Source organism: Hyposmocoma kahamanoa, unplaced genomic scaffold (genome assembly GCF_003589595.1).
Source record: "Hyposmocoma kahamanoa isolate Upper Pololo Valley unplaced genomic scaffold, ASM358959v1 232, whole genome shotgun sequence".
Classification (NCBI taxonomy): domain Eukaryota; kingdom Metazoa; phylum Arthropoda; class Insecta; order Lepidoptera; family Cosmopterigidae; genus Hyposmocoma; species Hyposmocoma kahamanoa.
Window position 1 is genome coordinate 4157764 of NW_020653750.1, and position 12560 is coordinate 4170323.

At 38.3% G+C, this 12560-nt stretch overlaps 1 protein-coding gene across 1 annotated transcript; it reads left to right on the forward strand.

The window, feature by feature from the left end:
- The first annotated feature begins 5353 nt into the window (after positions 1–5353).
- On the forward strand, positions 5354–8335 carry LOC113228463 (actin-5C). The gene is made up of 3 exons (XM_026461777.1): positions 5354–5503; positions 6765–7125; positions 7428–8335. The coding sequence occupies exons 2-3, from the start codon at positions 6776–6778 to the stop codon at positions 8206–8208; spliced, it is 1131 nt and encodes a 376-aa protein (XP_026317562.1). The 5' UTR covers positions 5354–5503; positions 6765–6775; the 3' UTR covers positions 8209–8335.
- The last annotated feature ends 4225 nt before the right edge of the window (positions 8336–12560 follow it).

Consider the following 12560-nt stretch of genomic DNA (forward strand, 5'->3'; position numbering starts at 1 on the left):
ATCATGTATGAATTATGTACGTTAGCATGGCCTATCGCGTTTTATTTCGCTTTGTTAAATCTGCCCACGTATTATGAAGTGTTCAATTTACCTCGATTAATTTTATGCCTAATTAACAATTAATTTCGAAGCGAAAATGCTCATTTTTGTGGAAAAATTACGCTCTCTTAACATCATTCTTAAAATAGTCGTTGTTTCTCGTGATCGATAAATTGCGAGTCGGTTTTCCATCTTAAGTTTCCTCTCCAAAGGTAGACAAGTTTTGAACGATAAAATTGTCGTTTTAAAGACTAATATGCAAATTGTTGCTAAACAATGTGATTGATATAATTAAAGTACTCTGTATTTTTCAGGTCGCTGATTTATTAAAATACTAATAATAATATAGGAGCATACATTTTCCTATCTTAATATCATACATAACACATCAAAACATGTGTTTAATCATAGCAAGGTGCCGCACATGTAAATGAGTCATCGAACAAGCAATAGGTAACTATTCTACATGGGTTTTGGTATCAACACAATGCCCCTTACTTATTTGTCATTCTGTACGGATTTCACGTTTCCTTCTGACTCATAGTCTGAGACTCAAGTGGCGCCCGTTTTTGTTGTCTTTGAAAAAATGTAATGCGTTAAAAATGTAATGTAATACTCCGAAAGCAGAAACTGAGATTTAATATTTGCAAAATGATTAGAAACAAGCTTTTAAGAAAGTTTTTTTTATATAATATCAACTGACAGGACGGACAAGTCGTGCGCATCACGCTTGTCCATAACAATTGCATTGCCACTCAGGAACATTAAATCGCAAAAATTTGAGGGGCACTGCCACTGCGCCCTTCACTCTTGACAAGTCTCACGTGCCTGTAATTTCACCAGCACCGTTACCCTTCAAAATCGGAACACAGTAATGCTGACATTACTGCTTGGCGGCAGATGTAGGTAAGTTTTAGTTTTATTAGCATTAGGGCTCCTTGTGAAAGAGTCCGGCCAGGGAAGTAATGCCACCTTACTTATTTCTGCCGCCAAGTAATAATGTGATCATTACTGCGTTCCTGTTTTGAATGGTTAAGAGTGCTGGTGAAATTATTGGCTTTTTTTCATCTTATATGCCTCGGGGTGACTCAGACGTTTATTTAATGCTCTGTGTGGTTTAAGACGCTGCAACTGTCATAGACTGGAGCGTATCGCTTGCCATCAGTCGCACGACTCGTTCGTCGCGTCACTTGGTTTCATAAAAAAAAATATGTTAGGAAAAAATTTCAATTTACTCGAGTTAAAATTTGATATTACAAAAATTTTAACCTTTCTACACGTATTTAAATAAAATTATAATTCTACGTAATTACCTTGTAGTTCTTGTATCGTGTTTGGAACTTGACAAATTTACAAAATGATTTCTTGATTGAATGCTCCAATTTGTCGATTTATTTATTAAAGCTCTAATGTGTTCTGTAACTTTATGAACGCATTACTGCGTACCGATTTTATAAGGTAAGGATGCTGGTGAAATTACAGGCAAATGGGACTTGTCAACTTATATCTCAGGGTAATGGGCGTAGTGGCAGCACCCCTCACATCTTTGCGATTTAAAGTACTGAGTGGCACTGCAACTGTCCATATCAACAGGCGTGTCGTTTATCACCAAAGTCGCGACTTACCCGTGCCGTCGCTTCGTGTCATAAAAAATGAACTGTAAAAATAACAACAAAATATGTAATATTTCTAAATAGGTTTACTACATTTACTACGTTTACGTGTTCATTAAGTCACCTTTATCAATATTTTCTACAAAGTGGTTAAACAGGATTTTAACAAAATGACTCAAGCAGTGTTTACACGGTGCGTCACTCGGTCTGCGTTTGCGCTTTGGTCTGCGTTTGTTTAAGTTAACATTATTAAAATTTGTCATTGACAAAGAATCCGGAGAAAAATAACTTTATTCACAATCGATTTTGAAGATCGCATTGTTTTGAACGATCAGTGTATATGATTGAGGAGTTAATTACCACTCCGAATGATATTTAAAAGCCAAGCACTGTCAGACTTTGAGAGAAATTGTAGTATTGATTGGGTTAGTTAATACAGCCAACAGTGTAGTAGCCGTAGAGCTCCTTGTGAAAGAGTTCGTCCAGGGTAGTACTGCCACCTTACCTTACCTATTTCTGCCGCCAAGCAGTAATGTCAGCATTACTGTATTCCGGTTTTGAGGGGTAAGGGTGCTGGTGAAATTACAGGCACATGAAACTTGTCAACTTATGTCTCAGGATGACGGGCGCAGTGGTAGTGCCCTTCAAATCTTTGCGATTTAAAGCTCCGAGTGGCACTTCAACTGTTATAGACTGGCGTGTTGTTTACCGTCCGGCACACGACTTGTTCGACCCATCTTATATGAGAAATAAACCAACTGTCTTTGGATAGTATATAGTAGGTAATAGCTATTTATAATGAACTATTTTATAACGAAGCAAAAAAAGGGTAGTTTGAATATGTTATGATGATGTAAAATGATGAATAGATCTAAGACTCTACATAATACATTAACGGAAATATTAGAATTTGCTTGCGTAACATCCTGGTTTGAATATTAAATAGCTGTGTTATGATATGATGTTATGGTATCGCAAGAACTTGAACCAAACGCATTTTCAGTTTTTGTAACTATCCTAACATATTTCGCATTAAGCTTAAATTAAAATTGTATGTATACACTAAGTACCCTAGAGTGAGGTAAACAGATATTTAATATTATTGCTACAAGACATTGTTTTCCTATGTCCAGGAAAGATACGTAGGTATTCGAGGTAAGCTGATATGAATACTGACATCACTTCAACGTCTATAGAAATTAGACTTGTAATAGAAATTTTACCTTAATATGTTTCCTAGTATGTGTATGTTATAGTATTGACTCACAAACATAAAATATATGTCTGTGTGTTGACTCATTTAATTCGTAGTAGTTTCTAACCATATAGAATGATTCTTATCACAAGCGTGTCAAGTGAGTATGTGAGAATGAGTCATTTTACTACAACCACTAAGCTATAACAAAGATCTATTACGTACAAACCCTTTTTTTTAATGCAACTATATCTACGTAATAATTAAAATAAAAAGTACTGGTACTAGTTTATATGTATGTTTGTGTTCATTAGCAGTTCTTTGAGACTAGTATCGAGTATTCTCTATTTAGGTACGTTTTACATGCTCCGCTTATTAGTTTCTTTAATTTTGGGTACGTACTGACCTTTTTTCCTGTTTCAGTTTCTATCATCTATGATGAAAACATAATACTTTTATCTATATCTACTCTGTAAAAGTTTGCTTGACTGAAATAACAAATCAACAAAATTAGGACGACGCTGACGTAAATTTGTACCGTTCAATAAATTATATATTTTTAAATGCGTTTAAAACGCACTAACATTTAGGCACAGATTACTTAATAATATTTAGGTTACTATTTATTACCAATGGACCATTGACATCCACAACTAATTGATAAATGACTTTTTAAGTTAAATACACTAAGATACTTATTATTAAGTAATATTTATTTTAGCAACATCACACGATAATTTACGTCTGACTAAGTCAATGGTCTGACGGAAAAAAGTTGGTAATGGAACACGTCAAAAATACAGAGTCGTTTCTCATCTTGTTGAGAAATGGTTTGACGTTCATTTTTAAATGACATGTGAGTGATTTCAGTTTTTGTAAATTGCTGAAGTTGTTTTAAGCCACGATGTTGCGTTATTTTCGATTAAATAGCATATTTTTGGTGAATTTTTGTGCAATGTGTACCACTATACTATTTTATGGAAATTCTACTGAAAATTAACAAATAAGTAGTAATACAGTATTCCTTACAACTTAAGCTTAATTAAGCTTAAGTTTTAAAGAATACCTATATTAGGTAGTGGTGAAGATCACTTGTAGTTTTCCTTCTAAAGATTTCAACGTGTTATATGGTGCATTATTACAATGTGTGAAAAGGATGTTAGGTAAACTTACTATAATATGTTGGAGTTCCTTTATAAAAATTATGCTACTGAAAAATTTACTGACTCTTTATTGTCATCAGACAGTACACCTACTACATCTGACTGCAAGACGTAGTTTTTCTCTAGAGGGGATTTCGTAGTCCATCACTGTAGCCAAAGCGTCTTGGTATATGCTCATGCGTTTTACCAAACTACCAACGAAGGAAGAGATCAACGTCTCAGATGAAACTTTCCAACTTGAATAATTTAAACTTATTGATTTATTTAGCATACCCACGGAAAAATTGCTGGCAATATTTAATTAGATTAGGTAATAGGTTGGTGTTTATGAAATAAATATTAAAGTGTTTTAGTCAGCAAAAGCGAAAGTCATACGAATTAATTTTAAATCTTATTAGACTACTACAACGAGCAAGTTTTCTCATGTTTAGATTGATTATTTAATTTTATAAATATTAAACACTTGAGTTTCTCTGGGTACAAGACTGTTGAGTTGAAGTTCCGCGTAGATTTCATGTCTGTACTAACTTAACGCCACTCGCAGAAAAAAATAGGTACTTATTTAAATATATCATAATAGTAGGTACCTACGTTTAACGTTCACATTCAAGTAAAAAAATTATAAGCAAGATCGTACCTAACGATCATCGTTTCGTAACGTTAAAATACAATGTTTTAGGCTTGCTCTACTTTGTTTGCACGTACTTGGTTCGTGTTGCAAAAGCTTGTTTAATACCAGCTATATGCACTCTAAAGTAAAGTAAACATACAATCGCGTCTCGGCAAGGCTTGTCACAGCTTAATGGGTTCTCCTCACGTGATTACAATCTGTCCAAGAATTCGCATTTCGCAGATAAGACACGCGACCAAAGACGGTTATGAATAGTCGACCAAATAATATAGGCGTTGCTCTCCTTCGAGTAAAGTATGCGTTCAAACCTCCACACAACTTGGTTAGGCTTCTTTAGCGTCAATGCCGATGCTGCCGTCTGTAGACGGTATTGCATGAATCGTTTTGCTAGTAGAGGCGAACACATTCACTTAACCATAAGCTAGTGTGCGTGCGCCATGTACGAATAGGGACCGTTGCTGCCGTGCACCAATCAGAATCCAAAATTTTTCCCATGCCCATATTTGGTAATGCCATCGGCTGATTCAAGTGGGGATTCGGGCGAGTCCATTGTTGTGTCAGAAAAATAAAGCGTTCTAAATTCAATTTATGAACAATTGCATGACATCTATCAGTGGAATTTGGCAGCGGATGATTTTTGTAAGAAATTTATGTAATAATTGCGGTTAAATTAGTAGGAAAATTTGAAATTTCCAACAATAACAGGGGTCCGTTGGGCAAGTCGATTGCGTGGCGCCGGCGTAGCGAGAGCTGGTGAAGCAAATCGACCTCCGCGCGCGAGCGAACGACAGACACCGGCCGGCGTTTCTTACGGATCGGCGATTACTGCTGTTTGTTTTGTGGGTGCTGCTGAATATCACTGGTAAGTTTAATTTCTATACAATTTTCGTTTACTTTAGTAGATTTATGTAAAACATTAAATAAAATGATATTTTTTTGTACAATTCGATATCAACACAGGGAGGTTAGGGTGCGGGTTGAGACTTGAGTACATAATCAGGTCCCTATTTTTATCTTTCGTAGACCGTAGCAAGTTCGTAACGCTTTCGTAGCACGGGAATATTAAATAAATTGATAACGATAGGTAACTTATTGGAAATATGCCAACTTTAGCTGACTCACTTTCGTTATCGTTATAGAGTAAACAAGAGCAGAGATTTGTGTTACAATAGAAAGTCTTAACAACTGTAATGAGTGCCAACCTGGTCGCGTTAGTAATGCAGAATACGGTGTGTAGCCAGTCATTTCAGAGTTATCATCACGTCATTGCACTCACTATCAGCGACGAGCGGTACTTGGCGGTGTAGTTGCGGGGTGCGGGGCGACGCGCAGGCTCCATGCAGCGCGCAATACCATATATGGTAACGAAAACTCACGTTTTGTGTGATTGGTCGAGCCGGCAGCAGTCGCGGGAAGGGACGGCCCGATAACCACTCTCATTTATATACCCCGCATGCCTCGCTTACCGACATTCCACGAAGTGAGCTTGAGTTGAAGTGTTGTGCAGCAGAACCGAGGCTGTGCAATAGCGATATTAATTTATTTATTTAATAGGACTATTTAATTAAATGTAAGTTGATGTGATGTTATCTTATCGTGATGATTAGTGATAGAGTGATGTGAATGTGGTATCATCAAATTAATGTGTGGGGTCAGTGACATGATCCAGGGTAGGCCGGCTTCACATGGCGCCTCGGGGTCCCGGGAATTGTCGGTTATGGTAGGGCGTGGCACGACTTCGAATAATTGAAATCTTTGTGAAATAATCTACTAAACCTCAAATTATAAAATTTGGAAAGTGAGTGGACGTGTGCTTGACGTTTACCGGTTGGTAAAAGCAGCCCGTCTAGTGAAAAGTGGTCGCGCCACGTCTCCGGATTCTTGATCGAGCCTTATTAGGTCTTGCCTTGCGACTTCGCCCACTTATGCCTTATAATGGCGTAGGTTTACAACCCACAATGCTTTCTTAATATGGATGCGATTCTTGTCTCGTATCGTCTGCTGACGTATGCATGCAGCGTACCTACATAATTGCGAGTTAAAATAGCCAGTTAAATAAACAAAATATCTAAGTTTAAGTAAATTTATTCAGAGGCATTAAGAATGAATCTTTACTGTTTCAGACTAATTCACAATGTGCGACGAGGAAGTTGCTGCGTTGGTAGTGGACAATGGGTCCGGTATGTGCAAGGCCGGGTTCGCGGGTGACGACGCGCCACGCGCCGTGTTCCCCTCGATTGTAGGCCGACCACGCCACCAGGGTGTAATGGTCGGCATGGGCCAGAAGGACTCCTATGTGGGCGACGAGGCACAGAGCAAGAGAGGCATCCTCACCCTCAAGTACCCTATTGAGCACGGTATTGTCACCAACTGGGATGACATGGAGAAGATTTGGCACCATACCTTCTACAACGAGCTCCGTGTCGCCCCCGAGGAGCACCCCGTTCTTCTCACTGAGGCTCCCCTCAACCCCAAAGCCAACAGGTAGGAGTCACTGTCTAATCTGGTTTGATTCAGTTAACTCTTAACAAGAGCATACAGAGTTGCAGCCATTAACTGCCTCCGTGGCCGAACGGTTACCATGCCGAACTGCCACGCAGAGGTCCCAGGTTCGATTCCCGGGCCGGGAGAAATACTTGTATGGCCTACATTTATTTCTCTCGTGAGTTTGGGTGTAATTTGTGGTTGTCTATGTGTGTGTCCATGGCACCCGCGACACAGGGTTTCCCTAGTGCGGGACTATGTTGATTGTGAGCGTTATTATTAACTATCTGTTTTCGTTACAGAGAGAAAATGACCCAGATCATGTTCGAGACGTTCAACACTCCCGCCATGTACGTGGCCATCCAGGCCGTGCTGTCACTGTACGCGTCTGGTCGTACTACCGGTATCGTGCTGGATTCTGGCGACGGTGTCTCGCACACAGTGCCCATCTACGAGGGCTACGCGTTACCGCACGCCATTCTGCGTCTGGACTTGGCCGGCCGCGACCTCACTGACTACCTCATGAAGATCCTTACCGAGCGCGGCTACTCGTTCACTACCACGGCCGAGCGTGAGATCGTGCGCGACATCAAAGAGAAACTTTGCTACGTGGCCCTCGATTTCGAGCAGGAGATGGCCACAGCCGCCTCCAGCAGCTCGCTTGAGAAGTCGTACGAGCTTCCCGACGGACAGGTTATCACTATCGGCAATGAGCGTTTCCGCTGCCCTGAGGCTCTCTTCCAGCCTTCATTCCTGGGTATGGAAGCCTGCGGTATTCACGAGACCACTTATAATTCGATCATGAAGTGCGACGTCGATATCCGTAAGGACTTGTACGCCAACACAGTACTGTCCGGTGGTACTACTATGTACCCTGGCATCGCTGACCGAATGCAGAAAGAAATCACAGCCCTAGCTCCCTCAACAATGAAGATCAAGATCATTGCGCCACCAGAGAGGAAGTATTCCGTATGGATCGGTGGGTCGATCCTCGCCTCCCTCTCGACATTCCAGCAGATGTGGATCTCGAAACAGGAGTACGACGAGTCTGGCCCTTCGATCGTGCACAGGAAGTGCTTCTAAACGCGCAGCGCAGCGTAGCGTTGGGGGCAGCAGCCCGCGGCCTGGTCGGTCCGCGGCCGGCTGCTCAGCTCAGGCTTGTAATCTCCGTTAATTTAATTGTACGTAAGATATTATTGTAATTAAATCGTAATAGTGACGGCGGGACGGAGCGCAACGCCGCGGGGCGCGCCGCCCGCCGGCCTCGGTACTGCACTCGCCAAAGGATCTTTTTGTAATCTCATGAATGATGATTGTATGTGCTGAAACGGATAAGACTACTTTCTTACTAGGTCATTTATAAATTATAGAAAATATGAAAATTACATAAAAAAAATCCGAAAAATTAATTGTTGTTTTATTGCCCATTATACATATTATGTTCAATTCGGATAAGTCATTTAGCTTAATCTTTGATTTTCTTCACAGAACTACTGAGAAATTTTCTCCGACTAGTTCTGTGTATGAATTTTCAGTCGAGTTGTACCTATAAATGTTAAAATAGAATTTGCCACATTTCCACGCCTTTTTGGCACTACACCTGCAATTCACTGGAAGCATAGGGTTGTCACCACATTAGTATTTTAGTTTTACCTACAGGTTGTATAAACGTAATTTAAAAACGTATAAAGCATTTGTCCTAGTGCTTTCGTGCTACATTGAAAAAACCATTGTCAAATGCAATACCTACATATTGATGTTTTTATACCAGCATTGGCATTTCGATTATGGGACTATGGCTACTCGATTTACAACAAACATTTAATTTTAAAGTTTTATGCCCTCGATTCCGGACATTAATGGATTTTAACCCCATTTAAACCCGACATTAACAAAGCGCCGAATTAAAACCTGGGTGCTTACCCATCTTTGCGTGCCACATTTTTTGTACATACCTTCTACCCAAGATGAATACTCACTTCAGTAGGGCAAGCACGATAGGGCCGTTTATGCCCATGAGGTGCGACTTGCGCGAGCGATATAAAGCACGAGATCCCATAAATAATAGCAATATCTCGCGCTTCTATATCGCTCTCGCGCAAGTCGCGTCCTATCGTGCTAGCCCTACAGACGTGGTTACTGATCCACATTTGATTTTCTTAAAAGTTGCACATCTCCATTTTATTGTTTGAAATCCGCTCATTTTTTAAACAGTTTTATTTAGTTATTATCGTAGTTTATTTATTTTACTTAGAATAATTTTATCTTTTGACAACTAGACATTCTTCATTTCATTATCGATATTGTTGTACCTATTTGAAAACTCTATATCATGGATCACATGTCTATATGAAGTCTTTACTTTTAGGCTACTTAAAAACTACAGTCTTCCACATAGGTATCAGTTCGACAGAACTACTGGGAAACGTAAACACTATTTGTTCTGTTGGCAGAACAAATGGGAAGAAAATACCAGTACTTCTATCAACAGAACTAGTAGCAATAATCGGACAGAACTACTGGGAATCGTAAATCCCAGTAGGAAGAAAAGTAGCAGTAGTCCTGTCAACAGAACTAGTGGGAATAGAGGGAGTCGTTACTGACTCTGTTTATGCTTCTACTTGGTTAGTTGTGCATTGCAAGTTTTGTTTCCCAGCTGTAATAATATAGTAATAAAAATAAATATATGAATTCCCTGTTACAAATGGAAGTTTTTTAACATGATTTTCAAACATGTAAGATAGCCTTCATCGAGAGACTACGTAACTAGAAATGTACCTATTTCATATCCCCAGGCTCCCACCCGTTACAAGATTCGAGAGGGCAGGTTGTGTGTATTAAAGTGAATGAATTAAAATAATTATTTTTTAATTCCTGGAATTGCACGAATGTGATACCCACTATTTAGAGAGCTTTATTAGATTTCCACGTGTTTCATAGTAGGTATATGGTAACAGCAACCCGCGAGTAATAAATAGGTCCCAGACCCCAGATTCTACGAAGACCTACCAGCAAATCTAAATTATTAAGAACGACGAAAATTTTGTACCCGATTCAAACTTCTTTTAATGGATAATGAATTTTACAGTGTAGAAGAGGAATTTATTTTTCGGAGAAATTGCAATTTCATTTCACGTTGTGGTATTTCGACAATATTTTGTTTATTTATATTTTTTATGTTTATGCCTCGTTTAAACTATTTTGTTGTTTATATTACTGTTTATTACCCCTTGACATTGTATTATAAATTGTAATATTGATAATATAAAATTAAAAAATTCTATTTTAAGAGCCATTAGACTACGGCAGGTTTATAATCATTACGCGTGCAGCGTGCATAATCCGATATATATTTTTTTATTACTATGGGTAGGTACGCCATTTATTAACCTATGAAATAGAAGAACTTCTGTGGAAACCTGTGATTAGCTTCAAATTGTATTTATATAGTTGCCATTTTTTTTTAAGGCAAGGTTGGCAATGAGTTTTTCTGTTTCTCGTGTGTTAATGCCTCGTTTCTGCAGCGCATGGGGGATGTTTGCAGAGTATGAGACGGATGGTTTTGCTGCCATCCTCCGGAAAAAGACAGCATCCCTGATGCGCAGAGTGCGGGACAGTCCCAACAGCACGCTACAAACTGTGGCTGGTAGGATCACCTCTCCCATCTGGCAACGCTTCATGAGAAAGGTGATTAGAAAATTAATGTAAAAAAAATGAATCTACTAACACTCTATGCACTTTTTTTGTTATTATTACTAACAAATTATGGAACTCGTTGTCTCTAACTGCAAGCAGTCGGCTGCAGGCTTGTGGTGTCGACACGCGGGCCGCCTCAGATTAAAAAAAATGTAATCCGAGCGGGCCGCATACAGTTTGTTGTTCTATGAATATAGCAATTGGCATTCATAGTTTGTTTTAATCTTAATCTTGGGAACGTTGTACAAAAATCATCTATTTCATAATCTAACAATAATTAATGAATTCATTTATGTAGATAATTACCTATTTGTTTTCAATAACGCCGCAATCAATAGTACGAATTATATCTTATGTTATTGCTAGTTATACATATAATTACAAAGAACTTTGTTTTAAATTGATTTAAAATTTGTGGGTATGGGAATTAACGGGGGAAGGATATCATCAAAGACCACATTTTCTTTCTTCCGTGGATATCATATAGGTAGCGATAAAGTACTAGGGGCAGCTGAGAAAATATGGCTAATAGTTCATTGGTCTAACCCGCATTCTCAACTCAAAATAAAAAATGTAAACAAACTCCTATCAAAAAAAATCTCATACCACTTTTACAATAGATCATAAAACTACTGTAAAAGTGGTACGAGACATTTTTTACACTTACATTCTATTATACTCCTGTGGGTCAAACAACTTTAAAGAACTTTTAACACAATCATTTTGTCGTTGCCCAACACCATTAAAGCTCGCTCCTAATAACGTTACCTGACTGCCTACCCAAATAACTACATTAACCGCTTAGATCTTTGCGATTTAAAGCTCGGAGTGGCACTGCAACTGTTATGGACAGGCGTGTAGCTTACCATCAGGCGCACGTAGCGATGAAAGAGACTCAGTCTTTTAAGGCGTTTTATAAGGACTCGACTCCATTTTACAGGACTCGACTCTAAAATTAAGACTGGAGGTTTAAAAGACTTAAAGGACTCGAGCTGTTTCCTATGGACTTATACCTATTTTAGTCTTAGTAAACCCGAAGTTTATAAATAAAAATGACGTAGTATGTAGTAAATAATCACGTTTATTTATTTATAATAAAAATTAGGATTCAGATTGATTTAAGCAATAGGTACGAGATTTTAAGACCTAATTATACAATGTGTTAGGACACGCACTGTACAAATTTTAAGGAGGTGTTCAGTATTGGATATTATGTGGAAAACACTAGTACATGTGGGGTCAAAACTCAACTCCCTAGGAATGGCAGCCATTTTGAATTTTTATACTTAGTTTTCTAGATGAATGTTCTAAAATTATCATTTTACGAGAAGTAAAAGCAGTACGAACGTATAAAATATTTTTTCGAAAGCTAAGATTAGCGGCTATTGAATAAAATATCTAATATAATAAATTATAGATAATATAATAAATTGTATTATCTGTAATACATAGAACAAATATATACATAAAAATCTCGCCTGTCACCCATGCAGGGGTAGGCAGAGACTGTGGACCTCCACTTAATACGTTCATAAATAAATAGCATGTTTCATTCATCATTATGGTCAAACGACAATATCAGACACTAAAATTTGATAAAACACTGACTGTTGGGTTCTGTATCCATTCATTTATATTATAAAAGAAACAAATAATTCCCAAAAAACAAATTCTTGAATTGGTTATAATTAACTGATTTCTGTGAACAAAGCTACGTTAACGTTATCCATCAATCGTAA

What these genes read in the sequence shown, in the direction of transcription:
- LOC113228463 (XM_026461777.1), top strand. Translation starts at nt 6,776, where the DNA reads ATGTGCGACGAGGAAGTTGCTGCGTTGGTAGTGGACAATGGGTCCGGT. An exon ending in CTCAACCCCAAAGCCAACAG is followed by an intron (nt 7,126 to 7,427) that starts GTAGGAGTCACT and finishes TTTTCGTTACAG; the next exon opens with AGAGAAAATGACCCAGATCA.